Raw genomic sequence first — 22,317 nt, 5'->3', positions numbered from 1 at the left:
AAAAAAAATTTGTTAAATTGGCAGCAAACTGGAATGATGACTGCATATTTGTGAATATAATCAAGAATTAACATGCTTTGTAGATTCTTGACATGACTCATGGTGAACTAAAATTGCTTGCAAAGCATCTGGGACATGATGTGAAGACACACAAGGAATATTATCAGTTGTCTTCCAGTACCATGGAACTCTCAAAGGTATATATTTCATTAATAAAAATCTTTAAATTTTCCATACACATATATTTGAAAAACTAAATGCTATATTGTAACTAAGAGGGCTAAAAGAAAGAATAATTTAACAGGCAGCCATAGTAAGACCATATCTGATGTTGACTTTGACTAGTATGCTTTGCATTAATGGCCTTTTATGCCCCCTGGATCGAATGAACGGGGGTATATTGTTTTTGGCTTGTCTTTCTTTGTATGTGTGTGCGTGTCACGGTGTGTGTGTGTCCAAAACTTTTACCAAAACTTAAACGTTTGATCATAACTTTTGAAATATTGAAAACAGCAACTTGATATTTGGATTACATGCGTATCTCATAGTGCTGCAACAATACGCCAAAAACCGTATTGCAATATATTGTCGTTGTTATGATGGAAGTATTGTTGACACTGGAATATTATGGTCTTCTTGAAATTTTATAGGTTGCCCTGATGTTGTATGCTGTTGAAAATGGTAAAGTCAATGAGTGGAAGGGAAGGCAGATGAAGGACATAGTAGTAGAAGGTTTGATTATAAGAATTTTATTAATATAATTCATTTTACTGAATTGGGATGGAGAATTTTTGATACTTTCTCTCCTATGGCTGTCAGTAAATTCGACTGAATGATCATTCTTCAGAACAAAACAGAGCGCTTGAGAACAGACAAACGATGTAAAACATTGTTTGAAAGGCGGGGCCCTTGTTTTGGCCACGTTAATTCAATAAGTCTAAAATTTACGTGGTAAAAATAGGCAAACCTATTTTATGTGCCTTGAAAATTGTTTATCCTCTCAAAGAAATGCTAATGCAACAAAATACTTTTTAACAACCTTGAAGTATTGAAAATATTTACTGTCATATCAAGAGTGACTTCTGGTTATTTTTTTCTATAACTAGTTATTTCTAAAATAAAAAATCATTTTTTACAGATTTACCTCTTCCAATTGAAGACGAAGATGGCCATCAAGAAGGTAAAATAGTTATTTATACCCATAATAGATCATTGGCCACTGTTCATTTGTATTATGAAAGTGGTCCATAACAGAGTCATTGTTATGGTAGCCCATTAAAAAAAAAAAAGAAGTATAGGAATACCTTAAGATTTGGACACCTTATGAAATAGTTTATATGCTCAATTAGACATTTCTGTTTCTGAGTTATTTTAATGATTTAAAGGATAAATAACTTAACTTGCAAGTATGAAGATTTTCTGATTTAAATTGTAAGCAGGTCTTATAACATATTTTAGTGGGGGATATGTGTGTTGTTATTTTGTGTACATCTCATACCTTAAACCGAAAAGCATAAAAAAACACTTTTAGAAGTGCTTTTGGAAAACAAAACATTTCCTTTGTTATTTCTGTTATCATATAATAAAGGCTCACCTATTGATGATAAAGACAAGACCCAAGTGTAGACTATATATTCTAGTACAATTTTCCATTGTCCAAGCAAATATATATTTATGCCACCCTTCGAAGAAGAGGGGGTATTTTGCTTTGCACATGTCGGTCTGTCGGTCGGTCCGTCCACCAGGTGGTTTCCGGATGATAACTCAAGAACGCTTGGGGCTAGGATCATGAAACTTCATAGGTACATTGATCATGACTTGCAGATGACCCCTATTGATTTTGAGGTCACTAGGTCAAAGGTCAAGGTCACAGTGACCCGAAATAGTAAAATGGTTTCTGGATGATAACTCAAGAACGCATACGCCTAGGATCATGAAACTTCATGGGTAGATTGATCATGACTCGCAGATGACCCCTACAGATTTTGAGGTCACTAGGTCAAAGGTCAAGGTCACGGTGACCAGAAATAGTAAAATGGTTTCCGGATGATAACTCAAGAACGCATACGGCTAGGATCATGAAACTTCATGGGTAGATTGATCATTACTCGCAGATGACCCCTATTGATTTTGAGGTCAAGGTCACGGTGACCCGAAATAGTTAAATGGTTTTCGGATGATAACTCAAGAACGCTTTTGCCTAGGATCATGACACTTCATTAGTACATTGATCGTGACTCGCAGATAACCCCTATTGATTTTCAGGTCACTAGGTCAAAGGTCAAGGTCACAGTGACAAAAAACGTATTCACACAATGGCTTCCACTACAACGGACAGCCCATATGGGGGGCATGCATGTTTTCTATAGATTTCAGCAAGACCCACCAATGGATAATAGACATACAAGACCCCACTGTTGACATTATATGTTTACAGGCATTGAGGCAACTGTTAAAGACACCCACAGTCTAGAATCTATACAGGAGTCAGAGCCTCTCATGATACAACAGGCCAGTGTTAACTGTGCTGATCATATGCAATCTACAGGTTTCACTTTGGTTCTTTCAGAGTCCATGTCAACTGCTGACAGTGAAGAGCCAGGCAGTCTGACCCATGATAGGAGGGAGCCAAGTGAAGAGCCAGCCAGTCTGACCCATGATAGGAGGGAGCCAAGTGAAGAGCCAGCCAGTCTGACCCATGGTATTTCTATTATCATATAATAAAGGCCCACCTATTGATGATAAAGACATGACCCAACTGTAGACTATATATTCTAGTACAATTTTCTGTTGTCCAAGCCAATATATATTTATGCCCCCCTTCGAAGAAGAGGGGGGATATTGCTTTGCTCATGTCAATCGGTCCGTCTGTCCACCAGGTGGTCGTCAGACGATAACTCAAGAACGCTTGGGCCTAGGATCATGAAACTTCATAGGTACATTGATCATGACTTGCAGATGACCCCTTTTGATTTTGAGGTCAAAGGTCAAGGTGACCCGAAATTGTACAATGGTTTCTGGATTATAACTCAAGAACGCATACGCCTAGGATCATGAAACTTCATAGGTAGTTTGATCATGACTCGCAGATGACCCCTATTGATTTTGAGGTCACACGGTCAAGGTCACGGTGACCCGAAATAGTAAAATGATTTTCGGATTATAACTCAAGAACGCTTTTGCCTAGGATCATGACACTTCATATGTACATTGATCGTGACTTGCAGATGACCCCTATTGATTTCAGGTCACTAGGTCAAAGGTCAAGGTCACAGTGACAAAAAACGTATTCACACAATGGCTGCCACTACAACGGACAGGCCATATGGGGGGCATGCATGTTTTCTATAGATTTCAGCAAGACCCACCAATGAATAATAGACATACAAGACCCCACTGTTGACATTATATGTTTACAGTCATTGAGGCAACTGTTGAAGACACCCACAGTCTAGAATCTGTACAGGAGTCAGAGCCTCTCGTGATACAACATGCCAGTGTTGACTGTGCTTATCATATGCAATCTACAGGTTTCACTTTGGTTCTTTCAGAGTCCATGTCAACTGCTGCCAGTGAAGGGCCAGCCAGTCTGACCCATGATGAAATGAGGCAGCCAAATCCTCAAGGTATGAACTAAATTTGAAGACGGGTTTCTCTGCATTTTCTATCATTATGTGACAGAGTCTTATGTCATGACTGTATTAAAGTAAATGAGTAGTCCAAGTCAAGTGTGATGCTCTAGACGACCTCCTCTGTGATCTACAGGGTTACAACAATGTGCTTGTAAAAGTCCTTGTAAAGTACAAAGTAGGCAGTTTGCTATGGAAGTTAATGTTAAGTACTTGTTCTTCCAAGAAATGATAGTTCTGCGAACTGTCAGTTCTTATATGTGTGAAAAATTGTTTTAAACTGGTGTTAAAACAGTTTCAGTTCATTTTACCTCCTAACATGTTCAGGTTTTGTGCATTTTTATCAGGAAAACCTTGCTCTACAATATTCAATCATTGTATCACTTGCGGTGTTCTGCCGTGAAATTTTACTGTTGGGGACCCTTTAGGATTACAAAAGTGGGGACAAAAAGAAAAAATATGGGGACACAGAAATATTTTTGTAGCAGAATTAAATGTGTGGAAACTAATAACCTTTAACTTGATTAAACTTGCTTAAACTTCTAACAGTCAGGTTGTAACATTGTTATTAAAACTGGAACATTCAAACAACTTTTTAACACTGTCAAACAGTTGTCAACATATTTACAAAACTTTGAACAGATTTATGGTCATTGGACTCCGCATGGCATGTCAAAGTACTTGTTCGATAATTAGAAATACCGATAGTAAAGGCGTTTTCTTTTTTGCTTTATGCACAATCTGCATGTCATTTTGTTGTTGTCAAACAGTGACCAAGGACATTTTTGAAGCCAATTTTCTTGTAATGTACGTTTAAGGGCAGACTTTTTCGTAATTGCTAAACAATGTAGGGACTTGGGAAGACTCTGTTGGGTTAACAACCCAACAGAGTCTTCCCATTTTCTAATTTTACTTGCCGGAGGAAAAAAAATAAATGGATTTTTTTTCTCTGGCCTGTCACTTTAAGCCATTTTGATAGTTTCGGAAATTTCCTTGATATCTGATTGGTTGTTATAATCTCAACTTACCAATGAAATAGAGTGTTAATATTAAATAAATTAACCATTGGCTGCGAAATGAGTTATGTACAATGAAATAGTTTGTTCTGGTTACACATTCACTCGATTACTTTACCGACTTACAAATTGAATCGATTAGTTTTTATTTCTAATTCATGTGCGCCCGCGGACCCATATACAGAAAACGGGTGGGGACAAATATTTGTTTTTTGCGACAATAACACAAGGGCGCATCCACGGCAGAACACTGACTTGTTATGTTGATACTTTGTGTGCAAGGATCAATTCAGTAGAAAAGTCAACAAAATAAACGGCTTACAGTCACTGACCAAATGAGTTTGCTGCTTAGAGTGTATATTTTTCCAAAAAATATTTGAAAATTTCCCCTCTTGGAAGTGTAGTTCAATTTTAATCAATACCTCGTTTAAATAATTCACAGAAAAGCCAAAAAATGTTGATCTTTGAACATAAACATAACATGTTGATGACAAAAAAAGTTGGAATAATGTTTTTCGCTCTGTGTATGGTGAATTATGGTGTTACAACTTGATTTTGTATGTTACTTGCTTAGAATTGAAATTTCCCCTTTTATGCGTGAATTATCCCCCTCTCAGGGGACCCGACCCCTTTCCCCCAAAACTGAAAAAAACACTGACATGATACTCATTGCTATTTTATTTTTTATATCTATTCTTGTTTTAGGGACAGGGACAAGAAAAGGAATGAAACGAAAGTGGGCCAGCGAAGAGAACATATGTTTCATGAACTTTTTTAGAGATGAATTAAGAGAAAAAATAATGCCATCTGGCTCAAAAATAATGGGGTCCCTAAAAATACTTACCGGAAGAACAGTGGCCCAGATAAGGGCAAGGGTCCATAACATTATTATGAAAAAACAAAAATGGAAAAAGAATTGTTGAACTGTGGAATATGTTTATGCCCCTGGTAGGGTGGCATATAGCAGTTGAACTGTCCGTCAGTCAGTCAGTCTGTCCATCTGGCCGAAAACTTATATGGCCATAACTTTTTCAATATTGAACATAGCAACTTGATATTTATACCCCTATTACAATTGGTAATGGGGGCTATATAGGAGTCACGTTTGTCGGTCTGTCCCGATATTTCATCCGATCTTCACCAAACTTGGTCAGTAGTTGTATGTAGATAATGTCTAGGTCAGTTTGAATATGGGTCATGCCAGGTCAAAAACTAGGTCATGGGGTCACTTAGTATGTTTTAAACTGTAAGTTTGTACGGACCATAGCTATGTCATTTATTGTTACATTTTTAAATGACTCGGTACATTTGTTCACCATCATGGAACGGTGTGTCGCGTTAAAAAAAATTACGTCAATATCTCAAAGGTCAAGGTCACACTTGGGAGTTCAAAGGTCAAATGCTTGTCCGGGCCATAGCTTTGTTTTTTATTGTGAGATTTTAAAATCATTTGGCACATTTGTTCACCATCATTGAACAGTGTGTCGGGCGAAAGAATTACGTCGATATTTCCAAGAACAAGGGCACAATTTGAGTTTAAAGGTAAAAAATGGCCATAATTGAGCTTGTCTGGGCAATAACTATGTTGTTTATTGTGCGATTTTAAAATCGTTGGCTCTTTTGTTCACCATCATTTGACGGTGTGTCGCGCGAAAGAATTATGTCGATATCTCCAAGGTCAAGTTCGTAGTTTTAGTTCAAAGGTCAAAAATGGCAATAAATTATCTTGTCTGGGCCATAAATATGTCATTCATTGTAAGATTTTAAAATGACTGTACATCAATTTTGTTCAAAGTCATTGGAAGGCTTGTCATGTGAAAGAATTCAAGAGTTCAAAGGTCAAAATGGCTATAAATGATAATGGCATAATGATTCTTAAAAAATCGCCATAAATTGTATTATCTTGTTTTGTGAAGACAGCATACAAAATAATCAATCAATCAATGCGGTATGTGGGGGTAACAGACAAAGCTCCAGTTGGCATGCATGTGCATCTTGTGAAGCTGCACATATTGAGTGGTGAAAAGTGAAGGTCAAGGTAATTCTTCAAGGTTAAATGTTAAATATATTGCTTTTGTCCGTCCGTCTGAAAACTTTAAAATTGTGCCATAACTTTTGAGCTCACCTGAGTGCAACATGCTCATGGTGAGCTTTTGTGATTGCCTTTTGTGCGTTGTATGTCGTCAACATTTTGCCTTGTGAACACTCTAGATTCCACATTTATTGTCTGATCTTCATGAAATTTTGCAGAACATTTGTCACATTGATACCTCGACTGAGTTCGAAACTGGGTCATGCTGGGTCAAAAATTAGGTCACTAGGTAAAAAAAACAACAAAAAAACTTGTGAACACTGTACAAGTCCAATCTTCATGTAACTTTGTCAAAATGTTTGTCTAAATGATATTTTGGTTGAGTTAAAAATTGGTTCCGGTCCGTTGAAAAACATGGCCGCCAGGGGCGGGGCAGTAAAAAAATTTCCTTATATGGCTATAGAGAAACCTTGTGAACACTTTAGAAGTCAAAATGTTTGCCTTATCATCATGAAACTTAATCAAAACATTGGTTTTATTTATATTTTGGACGAGTTCGAAAATGGTCCAGATCAGTGAAAAAACATGGCCGCCAAGGGGCGGGGGAGTTTTTCTTATATGTCTTTAGTTAAACATTGCTAACACTCTAGAGGCCACATTTATTGTCCATTCTTCATGAAATTTGGTCAGAAGTTTGGTCTCAATGATATCTTAGACGAGCTGAAAATGGTTACGTTTGCTTGAAAAACATGGCTGCCAAAGGGCGGGGCATTTTTCCTTATATGGCTATAGTAAAACGTTGTGAACACTCTAGAGGCCACATTTATTGTCCAATCTTCATGAAATTTGGTCAGAATATTTGTCTCATTAATATCTTGGATGGGTTTGAAAATTATTATGTTTGCTTGAAAAACATGGCTGCCATGGGGCGGGGCATTTTTCCTTATAAAAATGGCTATTGTAAAATCTTGTTAACACTCTTGAGGCCACATTTATTTTCCGATCTTCATGAAACTTGGTCAGAATATTCATCCCAAAAAATATCGTGGACAAGTTAAAAAATGATGCTGGTTGGTTGAAAAACATGTCCGCCAGGGGGTGGGGCATTTTACCTTATATGGCTATAGTAAAACTTTGTTAACACTCTAGAGGCCACATTTATTTTCTTATCTTCATGAAACTTGGTCAGAAGATTTGTCCTAATGATATCTTGGATTAGTTCAAAAATAGTTTTGTTTGCTTAAAAAACATGGCCACCAGGGGGCGGGGCATTTTTCCTAATATGGTTATGTATCATGCTTTACTAAAACATTGTTAACACTCTGTAGGCCACATTTATTTTCCGATTATTATGAAACTTGGTCAGATGATTTGTCCTAATGATATCTTGGATGAGTTCAAAAATGGTTCTAGTTGGTGGAAAAACATGGCCGCTAAGGGGGCGTGTCATTTTTCCTTATATGGCTAAAGTAAAACCCTGTTAAAACTCTAGAAGCCATATTTATTGTACGATCATCATGACACTTTGTCAGAAGATTTGTCCCAATGATATTTGGACAAGTTTGAAATTGGTTCCAGTTGCTAAGAAAAACATGGCCACCAGTGGGCGGGGCATTTTTCCTTATATGAACTTATAAATCTTCTTGAAACTTTGTCAGTATATTAGTTTAAATGATATCTTGGATGTGTATTTCAAGTTGACATTTAAAGCTTTAACTTTGTATGATTCTAAATATGTGTCAATGCTGTCAGTTGAATTTTGAAATGTGAAGTTTTACATTTTTTGTAGATTAAATAATTTGTAAAATGTTGCAGTTTCGTCAATCAGTTTTATAAGACATTGAGCTTTAAATATGATGCAGATTGTAAGATTCTTAATATCTTTCAATATTGTGGATAAGTTTGAGATATCAAGCTTTGAATTTTATGCAAAGTGTATGATTTTAAAATGTTTTAATGGTGTTGATCCGTGTAATGAAGATTGCATAATTTTTATGTTTTAATTCTGTCTATTGGTTTTCAAAATGAAAGACTTTGATTTTGTAAGTGCACTTTTATCTCCTGAAAGATTCTTTTCTAGTGTTTAGTTTATATTTTAAGGCTGTTTGCAAACTCGAAGTGAAAACAGTTCTATTACAATTTGGTAAGGACATGACATTGCATATCTGATTTTAAAATGTACTTTGCTGGCAACGTGTAATTTTCTGAAATGTCTTAGTAAGACTGTTGTTTGCAATCAAAAGGTCTGTGCTTCATATCCAGGGTAATGCATGTTTTTTGTCCAAATTTATGTCGATTCAGACATTGTTCTATGTAAATATGGGGTTTGCTTGAAGGTTCAGTCTATTTTTATGTCCCTCACTATAGTAGTGGGGGACATATTGTTTTTGTCCTGTCTGTTGGTTGGTTGGTTGGTTGATCTGTTTACGCCAACTTTAACATTTTGCAATAACTTTTGCAATATTGAAGATAGCAACTTGATATTTGGCATGCAAATGCATCTCATGAAGCTGCACATTTTGATTGGTGAAAGGTCAAGGTCATCCTTCAAGGTCAGAGGTCAAATATATGTGGCCAAAATCGCTCATTTTATGAATACTTTTGCAATATTGAAGATAGCAACTTGATATTTGGCAAGCATGTGTATCTCATTGAGCTGCACATTTTGAGTGGTGAAAGGTCACGGTCATCCTTCAAGGTCAGAGGTCAAATATATGTGGCCCAAATCGCTTATTTTATTAATACTTTTGCAATATTGAAGATAGCAACTTGAAATTTGGCATGCATGTGTATCTCATGGAGCTGCAAATTTTGAGTGTTGAAAGGTCAAAGTCATCCTTCAAGGTCAGAGGTTAAATATATGTGGCCCAAATCGCTTATTTTATGAATACTTTTGCACTATTAAAGATAGTAACTTGATATTTGGCATGCATATGTATCTCATAGAGCTGCACATTTTGAGTGGTGAAAGGTCAAGGTCATCCTTCAAGGTCAAATATATGGGTCAAAATTGCTCATGTTATGTTACTTCTGCAATATTGAAGCTAGCAATTTTATATTTGACATGCATGTGTATCTCATGGAGCTGCACATTTTGAGTGGTGAAGGGTCAAGGTCATCCTTCAAGGTCAAACGTTATATACGGGGACATGGGTTTCACAAACGCATCTTGTTGCGTATGTAATTAATTTTGCTTAATTTTTGTGATCCCCCGCCAACAGCGGAGGGATATTAATTTGGCGTTGTCCGTCTTTCCGTCTGTCCGTCTGGCACTTTTGTGTCCGGAACCATATCTTGGAAGTGCTTTGGCAGATTTCATTGAAACTTGGTATGAGTATATATATGGATAAGAGGATGATGCACGCCAAATGGCATTGTACATCCTTGAATAATAGCGGAGTTATGACCCTTTGTATTTGAAAAAATGCTTTTTTTGTGTGTCCAGAGCCGTAACTTGTATCCAGAAGTATAATGGCGGGGGATATCAATTCAACGAATTTGCTTGTTAAATCAGTTTTTATTTTCATGATAATCATTTAGTTCGTACTGCAACTTATGATGGATTGTTACTACTATCTCCAGTTATTTGTTTGTCATGGGTCCGTCACCATTTATCTCTTATTAGCTCATCTATTTTTTGAAAAAAAATTATGAGCTATTGTCATCACCTTGGCGTCGGCGTTGGTGTCCGGTTAAGTTTTGCGTTTAGGTCCACTTTTCTCAGAAAGTATCAATGCTATTGCATTCAAACTTGGTACACTTACTTACTATCATGAGGGGATTGGGCAGGCCAAGTAAGATAACTCTGGCGTGCATTTTGACAGAATTATGTGCCCTTTTTATACTTAGAAAATTGAAAATTTTGGTTAAGTTTTGTGTTTAGGTCCATTTTATTCCTTAAGTATCAAAGCTATTGCTTTCATACTTGCAACACTTACTAACTATCATAAGGGGACTGTGCAGGCAAAGTTATGTAACTCTGACTGGCATTTGGACGGAATTATGGGCCCTTTATACTTAGAAAATTGAAAATTTTGTTAAGTTTTGTGTTTTGGTCCACTTTACCCCTAAACTATCATAAATATTGCTTTCGTACTTCGAACACTCGCATACTATCATAATGGTACAGTAAAAGGACAAGTTGCATAACTCTTGTTGTCATTTTTACGGAATTATGGCCCTTTTTTGACTTAGTAACTTTGAATATATGGTTAAATTTTGTGTTTTGATCCACTTTACTTCTAAAGTATCAAGGCTATTGCTTTCAAACTTCAAATACTTTCATGCTATCATGAGGTTACTGTACCTGGCAAGTTGAATTTTACCTTGACCTTTGAATGACCTTGACTCTCAAGGTCAAATTATTAAATTTTGCAAAAAATGCCATAACTTCTTTATTTATGATTAGATTTGATTGATACTTTTACAAAACTACTCTTACCTGACATACCACAATAGACTCCACCCAAACCATTCCCCGTGCCCTGCCCCCCTCCCCCCCCTTAATTTTTTTTTTTTTTAAGATCATCTCACAAATGACCACCACACCCTCACACTATACCCCCGAACCCACCCCCCAATTTTTTTTTAAGCGGTTATTATTTTTATTATTTTATGTTTGAAATACCGTCCAACCATCGCACCCAAGAATCCCCCCCACAACCCCCCCCCCCCCGGAATCCCCCTTATTGTTGTTTTTTTGTGTTTTTTTTAAGATCATCTCACAAATGACCACCATCCCCTCACACTATAACCCCCCCCCCCCAATTTTTTTTGTGAAACTTAAAAAACAAAAATATTTATTTTTATTATTTTATGTTTGAAATACCGTCCAACCATCGCACCCAAGAATCCCCCACCCCTCCTCCCCGATTTTATTTTATTATTGCATTTTTTTCCCCGCATTTTTGGAAGATAATGTAATAAATGTCCACACCACCACACTATACACCCCTCTTCACTCCACCCCTCCCTCTTTTGTGATTGAAAATGAAAGTCCCTTCACCTTTAAAAAGAAAATAGATGAGCGGTCTGCACCCGCAAGGCGGTGCTCTTGTATAATACTTGAATTGAGCATTTCACAATCTGACAATCATGCATATCATTTATTAGTTTCATAATAAAACGTCTGACAAGGGTCAGATAATTTTAACATATATTGTTGTTATAATTTGTCATGTGTTGTATGAATAAATGACACTTCCATGATAGAGAAAATTTAAATATATTTTTAGAGACATTTGTAAAATGAAAATGAAATAACTATACATTTTACAGTGGCTAGTCGTACGGCTAGACAAGAGGCTAGCCGCACGGCCCCGTACGGGTAGACAATAGGTTTGCCGTACGGCTCTGTACGTATAGCCTTTCCTATGGATATTGTCTAAGTTAAAGACAACCATTTTCAGTGAACTGATATATTGCTTGTATGAAACCATATATTTATCCATTGTCTGAACGACAATTAAATTATTTGTGTGACTCCATTTCTGAGCAGTACCTTGGCCGTCATTGAATTTCATAATATCGATGCCGCAACTAATTAAAACAGTTTTCACTCCTTACATAGGAAAGTCGTCTTATCAAAGAATCAAATTAGAAACCGATTTAAATTGTGTGTAAGTCAATTTCTAGAACGTAACTTTGACGGCTGTCGTCATTAAATTTCAAAATATCGATGCCGCAACTCTTTAATACAGGTTTTTCACGCCTTAGGAACGTCGACTAATTAATGAATCAAATAAGCAACCGTATGACATGAAAGGAAGCCGTGAAAGATGAAGAATTTTTAAAGCGAGATTATACGATTTTTTCAAATATTTATTAATTTACATAAAATGTGTATAAAAAAAAACAACTTATTAAACATATATTTGAACATAAACTTAAATAAAAGTTAAGAAGAACATGTGTCGATATATGCAAAATAAGCCAGATATTAAATTCTGAAATCGAAAATGTATGTACAGTCGAATTCGCCAGCATGTAAATCGTGCATGTACGATGTGAATCTAAATTTAGTTTAACGGTTCATTTTTAGTGTGAGCGTCAGCTAACGCTAATGTTTTTGCAAATCGGTATGTGCGTAGAAGCCTTAAATGGGCCTTTTCACAGATTTTGACATGTTTTTAAGTTTGTCATTAAATGCTTTATATTGATGAATGTAAACATTGGATTTTTAACGCTCCAGAAAAAAATCAAAAATAAAATTTAAAAATGGAAAAAAAGAAGCCCGTACAAGGGCTCGAACCAGTGACCCCCGGAATCCTGGAGTAAAAAACGCTTTAGCCTAATGAGCTATCCTGCCAAGCATACATGAGAGGTGTATTCTATACCTGATATAAGCAATCTTCGTAGTTTCACAAATTTAAACGATAACAACAGAACTCTCCAAATTATTCAATCGTTTCGCGTTGCAACGCTCTATAATTTTTAGGTTTTTAAATCGTGAAAAGATGCATATAATGGCTATATTAGACCATGGTGAATGTTCAGTAATACTGATTCCTCACAAATATCATAACTAAAACGAAAATTTGCGAATCTGAAACAACTATTTTCAATTTTGTCAATTTACCAAACCGTGAAAAGATCCCTTTAACTATGACATGGAAAGACAACCACTGTCCGTTGCAGCAGACTACACATTCTTCTAGCGTCTGCTAGGAAAGATAACCACCACATTTGCCTGTTTATAGTCCACCACTCACTGGTGCACTGCAGTTGGTGTATATGAGTAATAGAGTTTAACAGCTTGTAAGACGATATTGGCCAGTCTAGTGTTTATCATTGAAAATCTGCACATACTGGCTGCTTTCAGAGAAAACAGGGCTTAATGCATGTCAAATAAGATAAGCCTGTGCATACTGATTAGCTTGTGCAATGCAAACACGCTAAACAAGGACGACATGTCGTATTTTATAATGTTTAAAGGGTCTCTTGTACTGGGATGACAATTTATGCATAAGCATTTAGCCCTGTTTTCCCAAAACGAAGCTAAAAATTTATTTTTTATTAATGATTTAAAAAAACCCATCTGAACCTGTGCTTTAAGACACACTCTTTATAATTTTGAATGGATTGTGTCCATTCAAAACTTGCAATATAAAAAGCTATAACATAATTTTTTAAACTGATGTGCGTCTAAACTTATACAACAACGAACACCTACAGTGACGTCAGCGCTTTGATAAATTCCTGCAACCATTTATTCGCCACACGAACACTAACTAAAAATACGAATGCTTCAGTTATAGGCTACTATTCCATCTGTCCGCAACCGCATATCCGCATCCGCAAAAAATAAAACAAGTAGAAATGCACTGCACTTATTCCATTCATCCGTATCCGCACGCGAATAGGCGTCCGCAATAGAACGCTCAAGTGAGCATTCTTGGGCTACTATTCCATCTATCTGTAAATGTATCCGTATCCGCAAAATATACGGACGCTATATTCCATTTATCCGCATACGTCGAACGTATCTTTATTTTTGTATATGGATAAAACTAAAAATTATAATTATTGAGATAATTATAATGAAGGACAAGCTGCTAAGCGTGAATTTAAGTAGATATAAGGTACAAATCATCGTTCTGTCCGTAAAAGGATACAAATGGTAAATACCTGAAACATCTTCTTTTAGTGCCTTGGCTATGATTTTCCATACATTTAAACTTTAAAGTATAATCAGAGTCACGATATGCAGAACTGCGTTGGTTGTATAATTCCGGGTATTTTTTCACGAATTCGATAGATTTTCAGTTTATTTTTTAGATGACAGCTACTCTCATCGTGCTAAATGCCGTCCCTATCTCGTCCGCATCCGTTTGCGGATAAATGGAATATAGCGTCCGTATAACGATTTTGCGGATACTGACGCGGATACGGATGCGGATGCGGATTGGTGGAATACTAGCCTTATTTTAGGAAAATATGTACGAAATATCTTCGTCACAATCGGCTCGGGCGCTTATTTGTCTTTGCTGCATATTACTGATTAACAGCACTAAATGACAATTCTATACTTTATAAGCCGTACGGCTAGACAATCTCAATAGGAAAGGCTATAATACGTACAGCGCCGTAAGGCTAGCCTATTGTCTAGCCGTACGGGGCCGTACGGTTAGCCTCTTGTCTAGCCGTACGGGACTGTACGACTAGCCACTGCCTTTAGTTATTGGAGGTTCTTATGTATTATACCCAGTCGCAAGTGTTATAGGCTATACTCAAATCTTTTCGTCCGTCTGTTATTGGATACTGTGATGGGTTATGTATCACATTCAATGTTTTTTTTTTGTTTATAAGACAAAATCAGATTTTTTTTCAAAATACCTTCCTTTTAACTAATTTGAAAGCATTTTTACAGGTCCATTCTTGCGAAGCAATAATGCAAGTTAAAAAACTGGTTTTACAAGTCCCTATTCGATATTTATGACATAACTATGACTAAAATCTTCAGAATAGTTCAAAGCACGAAATGAATATCTTTCTGTTGGACATGAGGAAGTGGACCGAATATCGATGACTGGATCATTTTCCACGAAGGCACATAAAACTACAGTAAAGTTCCGCTACTTTCAGCTTGGTCTTAAAAGCATGTCGGACTTCATAATTAACAGGGTATTTTGTTCTTTATTCAATACTTTGGGACCATGCAATCTTGAAAAATTGCAATTTACAGTGTTCAATGTGGTCTTAATAGCGGTACTCTTCTTGTACTAGGAATCGCTGCGTGTTTTAGTCATTATCTTTGAAATCCTTTTCGAAGCTATCATAAAAAACATTTATACTCGTGTCACGCCAGGGTGACATCACGTCAGGTTTAAACACAATAAGTAAATACATATTGTTATAACGTTTAAATATTCGTTTGACTTCTATTTTTCATTTCAATTTAATAATCCTATAAATGTTTTGTTTTTGGTTGTCATATCTATTTACCATTAACGATCCGCAACTGTTTTACCTTTACGTATCTTTGCAATGAAACTGTTATAGCGACAACTGTTTCATTATAGCTGCTTGCATCACACGGACACCACTGTTATATAATTCAATGATTTCTACAAGGATGATTCTATCCTACATTATCTCAATTGTTTAACCAAGGACATTGTGCTTTTAAAAGTTCCGGCGACTACAAAATCACGCAACAGGAGAAAATAACACGATACGTAGTCAAATAATGCAAAAATTCAAAAAAATATTAAAATAACATTAAACACATATTTAGTTCACCATTGTGTCATTCCCTCTGTAAAATGAATTCGACTCAAAATGTTATTAAATGTATTATGCAAGGAAACCATGCAGAGCGATTCATGCATAGGCCACACAAATACAAACAAATCTGATCGTGAGGATTTAATATATAAAGTTTGAGGTCGAGAAGATCTTAACCACAATTCTAATGCGAGTGTCGCAAGATATAACTATGCTCAAGGCCAACTCATTTTTTAGCAAACAATGTTTCGTATTTCAAGTGACACTATCTCAGGGACCCGGTATGTCGGTATAAAGTATCACAGAGTATACATATATAAAAAAATAATTGGGTCATGGGGACCCAGATACGAGGTTTAAAGTAAAAAAATGTATATGTTATTTGTCTGCAGAAATAACTAGATATATTAAGTTTTGAGTTATATATAGGTTGTTGAAGGTAATTCGCATAAAACACGCTATTTTTCAGTTGGATACTAGCATGGGAAAGGGAAGTACCCAACACTCCGGAAATATATCACAGACCCTATATTTAACCCAGTATGAGTATATATATATATATATATATATATATATATATACATATATTATAATATCTTTTTATCGATGGCCAATCAATTTAAGTTTAACTAATATATACATACACATTTTATACATGTGTATGCTTTGATTTTTTTTCTATTGAAGCCAAATTTATATCCTATTAGATAGATAGATAATATCACAGCAGTATTCCTAGTTTGTCTGCAAGTACTGCAGAAATCATGGATTATTATTTTACTGAGTCAGCCTTAATCTTTATATTATAATTGTTAAAACAGATTAAGATGTGCATTATACAATTGAGGATGCATCAAGATTAAAAAATGGTACATGTATAAATTAATAAAGAATCAATAACAATCAGAAACTGTGCATTTTTTTCAGTATTGTGTGGAAGGATTTGAAGTAATTATGTGTTTTTGAAAAATGATTTATGTGAATTTGAATAAATATATAAAATTTAGTGATTTTCTCAGACAAAACTGTTAATTACATACTAAAGTATTCAGAATGTATTATTGTAATTTTCATTCGAATTTTTTAGTACAAAAAGCACTTTTCCCTGGCATTTGTATTTATAGTAATTGCATATTTTATAATTCTGACAGCATTTATAAACTGTGTTCATGCAAGCATGAAACCGGTTTCATTTTTTGAGTATTTAAACAAGAGGGCCATGATGGCCCTGTATCGCTCCACTGCTGAAAAAAGGCTGAAACAAATTTCTCTGCATGTGCAAATACTTAAATATAGGCCCTATTTAAGCACATGTACACTTTTGTGACCTTCTGGGCTGGGTCAAATTTAACCCCAGGGGCATAATTTGAGCAAATTTTGTAGAGGACTACTATATCTCACTACATACAAAATGTGGTAGCCCTAGGTCCTAGAGTTAAGGACAAGAATATTTTTAAAGTTTTCACAAAATAAGCAAGATATAAGCGTATATAATGTTCAATTTTGTGACATGCAGGTCAGGATCAAATTTGACCCAAAGGGCATAATTTGAACAAACTTGGTAGAGGACTATAAGATGTTACTGCATACCAAATTTGGTAGCCATAGTCCAAATGGTTTTTGACAAGAAGATTTTTAAAGATTTCACAAAATAGGCGCTTTAAAAGCGTTTATTCAATTTTGTGACCCCCTGGGGCAGGGTCAAAGTTGACCCCAGAGGCATTATTTGAACAAATTTGGTAGAGGTTTATTAGATGTCACTACATACCAAATTTGGTAGCCCTAGGCCCAATGGTTATGGACAACAAGATTTTTAAAGTTTTCACAAAATAGGCCCCATATAAGTGTATGTTCAGTTTTGTGACCCCGTGCAGGGTCAAATTTGACCCAAGGGGCATAATTTGAACAAACTTGGTAGAGAACTATAACATGTCACTACATACCAAATTTGGTAGCCCTATGCCTTATGGTTAAGGACAAGAAGAGTTTTTAAATATTCACAAAATAGGCACTATATAAGCATATAATTGATTTTGTGGCCCCCGGGGCAGGGTCAAATTTGACCCCTGGGGCATAATTTGAACATACTAAGTAGAGGACTATACAATGTCACTACATACCAAATTGTGTAGCCCTAGGCCTAATGGTTATGGACAAGATTTTTTTTTAAGTTATCACAAAATAGGCATTATATAAGCATATGTTCAATTTTGTGACCCCCGGGGCAGGGTCAAATTTGACCCAAGGGATTAAATTTGAACAAATTTGGTAGAGGACTATTAGATGTCACTATATACCAAATTTGATAGCCCTACGCCGGATTGTTATGGACAAGAATTATTTTGAAGTTTTCACAAAATAGGCCTTATATAAGCATATGTTCAATTTTGTGACCCTCGGGGCAGGGTCAAACTTGACCCCAGGGGCATAATTTGAACAAACTTGGTAGAGGATTATAAGATGCCACTACATACCAAATTTGGTAGCCCTAGGCCCAATGGTTATGGACGAGAAGATTTGTAAAGTTTTCACAAAATATACCCTATATAAGCATATGTTCAATTTTGTGACCCCCGGGGCAGGGTCAAATTTGACCCCAGGGGTATAATTTGAACAAATTTGGTAGAGGACTATTAGATGTGTCTACATACCAAATTTGATAGCCCTAGGCCCAATGGTTATGGACGGGAGATTTTGAAAGTTTTCACAAAATAGGCCTTATTTAAGCAAATTTTCAATTTTGTGACCCCCAGGGCAGAGTCAAATTTGACACAGGGGCATAATTTGAACAAATTTGAAAGAGGTTCACCCCAGGAACATTCCTAAGAAATTTCATCAGAATTGGACCAGTAGTTTAGGAGAAGATGTTTAAAGGAAAAGTTTATGCATGGATGCACGATGGACACAGGACCTTTGGCCAGTGGAGCTAAAAATCAAATTAAACATTTAGTTTTGATGTAAAATCAGTTTTTATATGCAAGTGTTTATTTCACTTATAAATTAAAACAGCATATTATTCATTATTGAAAAGATTATTCCAAGCTTGATGTCATATTTCAACTTTGCACAGTGTAGTTAATTGAACATTGTATTGAACTGTATGGGCAGCTATATTTTTTAATTTATGTATGTTGTATTATACAAAATGCATTATTTCTACCACAAGTAAACCATATAAGGCCTACTGCTACTAAATAGGCACTGGTATGAATTTGACACTGTTTTTGATGCTCATACAAAACTTTAATAATTACTACACTTTAGTATATTAAATATTTTCAAGTTTTTGTTCATCATTTTTTGCAAAAGAAAAGAGTGTCTTAATGCATTTGAAAATATACTTAAAACAAACTAAAAATGCATTTTAACATACCTTTTTCCTTGTAAAGTGTATTTGGGATGATAAAAAATACACTTGAAGAGTATTAATGCTGGAAAAATGCAGAAAAAAATACATTTGTTTCTGTTAGAAGTGTGTCTTGTCTGCATTTTTAAGTGTATTAAATGCACATCAAATGCAGATAAATACAATGCCAATACTGTTACATGTATTGTAATGGACATAAAATGCACTTGTTCTTGTAATTAAATGCTTTAGTGAATTGAAATAACCTTTTATAACGTTTTAACAATTAATAATACCTTTTTATATAAATTTTCTTTTGAAATGTGACACTTAAATGATTTTTGCACCACTAGTAAGAGGTATAATTTGTGCTCATAATGCTTTATCATTACACTATATAATATCATTTGTTGTATAAAAATTGCCCGTAAAATTCATGTGAAAGCTCAAGAGATCAATAGCAGCGTGCTATACCCTGCTCCTTTTTACATGACTTGATGGTATTTAGTCCCCAATTCTACATGGCTAAGGGAAAATTAATGTGCAGATTTGACAAATAAGTCTTAACTGGGATCCAATAGGCAGACTTTCATATTACTTGTATTTAATTTAAATCATGATCTGAATTGCTCTTTGGCAAATCTTTGTTGGTCACAGTATTCAACTGAATTTTGTTCACTTTGTAGTGATTATATTTTCTATATTTATCAGACAACACCTTTCTTCAAAAGTTTAACATGATTGCTTGGTTAATTTAGAAACAAAATCAATGCATCATAACATAAAATGAAAATATGTGTAATAGTAAAAATGGCAGCAAAAAAAGCACTAGATTATCTGCCTTAAATCTGAAACGATATGTTGATGTATTGGAATTTCTCATAAATAATGTGTTCCATAGTTGTATAATTGTATAGTATCATGCATGAGTGGTGTCAATGTCACAATACCAATTAAAGCCTATAATTTACTAATACAATTTGAAGTTTGATGTGTGTTTTTTTCAAGATCTGTTATATATAATTATATATACATGTATATATATATATATATTGTTGAAAAGTTAACATGCAATAAGTTTACTGAAAAGTGCCAAATAGTTTTACTGATTTGGTTGGATGCATATATGCAGATATATCATGGTTTGTGCAGAGGACAGTAGCAAAAACAAGAGCTGTCTCCGTAGGATGACATATGCCCCCGATAACCGCTTTCATAGAAGTTATGAGCATTTTTCAAAACCTAAACGCCGACCCTAAGTTCAAGGTCAAAGGGGTCAAAATTTGTGTGTGTATGGGAAGGCCTTGTCCATATACACATGCATACCAAATATGAATGTTACATCTGAAGCGACATAGAAGTTATGAGCATTTTTCAAAACCTAAATGCAAAGTGTGACGGATAGACAGACGGACAGTGCGATCACTATATGCCCTCCTTTGGGGGCATAAAAATGTGTTTCACATTGTTTTGGTAAATTAGTAATGTAGTTATAAGAACAGAATCATCAATTATAAAGTTATTGATTATAAAGTGTTGCTGGCATATTTGATGCATTCTTCTAGCTATAAGAAGGTCCCTGTTTTATCCCCACTGGCACCGAGTGAGGGTTCTCAAAATCTTTAAACAATATAAATAACTACATATAGGGTCAAGAGCCTTGTTGATATGGGGGCTAAACACCTGAAATCAAAGCGACCCAGGATAAAGGCCGAGGCCAAATAAATAAACCAGAGGCCGCATGAGCCTGCTATACTCTGAACAAGTATTGTTTCTTCTCAGAAAACTGGCTTAAGTGTCTTACTAAGCTTTAGACTTTGAGTTTCAGTGCAATCAATCTAAAATAAATTGGTCAAATTAAATAATAATTTGTAAAAAATAAACATTCTGCACAAATTCAATTATTTACTTTACCTGTGTGCATGAATCATTTTAGTCTTGATGGTTAGTGAACTATGTCAAAAGCACCATATCTATGAAACACTTGTATTTTGAATAGTGCAAGGTTCCACAGAAATAATGCTGATGATAATTCTACACGATGATGAATTACTAGATATATTTCTAAATTCCATTTCCACCAACAATTCGGTTATTCCACTACCAGTTCACATGCTTCATACACAGTTGAAAATAACACTATTCCACTCATCAACCGTGACAAATGTACTCATTTTTTCAACTTTTCGCAATTAAATTGTCTTCTACTGTTATTGTTGTTGTTGTACTTTTGAAAGTAGTTCGAAAGATGGCGACTATTAACCCAGAGATTGATTTATGAAATAAATCGTCTGCTGATCCAGAGTGATGATCTCTAAGTTTATCATATTTCAGGGATTATGTAGTGAACACCTATTCATGCCTTACCACTAACCACTATGCCCAAAAGATAAAAGCAGAACAATAGTTTAAAGTGTACAGCAAGCCTTCGAGTCAACTATGATATTTTTTAGAGAGAACATCCACGCTTTTTTAGTATACTGTAACCTATAGTTATGCAGGCAGCGATCATTCTATACATAGATGGTGGTCACAATATACTAAAAGATTTCCTACACAAATTCAATGTGAAAGCAATAACTTTAACAAAAAATAAAGTCAAACTTTTGCGCATAGACATCCCCATAACCATACCTTTTCTTAAAGAGCATTCCAAGCCGCAATGATTTAAACAATAAAAAAGGGGGGTCATACGTTATGCAAGAAAGAACTCGACGCGAATCAGCGGTCACTGTTTTATGGCCATCTATTTGCCGGCTTCGTACCAGTTGAGAAGGGTTTCCCGCCATCTGTCAAAGTCTCATGTAGTCTCCAACCTTCAAGCAAAAGAGTGCATTTCTGTTAAACATCAATGTTTTCCCTACCACATGCACAAAGAAACATTCTAAAATAAAGCCATGGCAAGTGCCCCTACAGAGAATTGTGTCTTCTTATAAATGATGTTCATGTTTTTAGAGAGTATAGCATTGCACTCCAAAATATTTTAGTATATTGTAACCTAAAGGAGAAATTTATTCTGATTAAAATGTGTTTTTCTTGCATATTATTATCTTCCAATGCATATTGCAG

At 35.4% G+C, this 22,317-nt stretch overlaps 1 protein-coding gene across 25 annotated transcripts in view; it reads left to right on the top strand.

Moving 5' to 3' along the window:
• LOC127867138 (uncharacterized) overlaps positions 1 to 11,829 on the top strand; it is a 31,892-nt gene extending 20,063 nt beyond the window's left edge. For all 25 annotated transcript variants that reach the window (XM_052408181.1, XM_052408179.1, XM_052408176.1 and 22 more), the window contains 6 exons: positions 84 to 197; positions 651 to 732; positions 1,139 to 1,180; positions 2,570 to 2,701; positions 3,552 to 3,626; positions 5,351 to 11,829. In XM_052408181.1, the coding sequence (XP_052264141.1) occupies positions 84 to 197; positions 651 to 732; positions 1,139 to 1,180; positions 2,570 to 2,701; positions 3,552 to 3,626; positions 5,351 to 5,568 (663 nt within the window). In that variant the 3' untranslated portion in view covers positions 5,569 to 11,829. The remainder of the gene's footprint in view (positions 1 to 83; positions 198 to 650; positions 733 to 1,138; positions 1,181 to 2,569; positions 2,702 to 3,551; positions 3,627 to 5,350) is intronic.
• The last annotated feature ends 10,488 nt before the right edge of the window (positions 11,830 to 22,317 follow it).

The sequence above is a fragment of the Dreissena polymorpha genome, chromosome 2 (genome assembly GCF_020536995.1).
Source record: "Dreissena polymorpha isolate Duluth1 chromosome 2, UMN_Dpol_1.0, whole genome shotgun sequence".
Classification (NCBI taxonomy): domain Eukaryota; kingdom Metazoa; phylum Mollusca; class Bivalvia; order Myida; family Dreissenidae; genus Dreissena; species Dreissena polymorpha.
The sequence above is the reverse complement of the archived record's forward strand: the minus strand, read 5'-3'. Positions and strand labels throughout refer to the sequence as shown.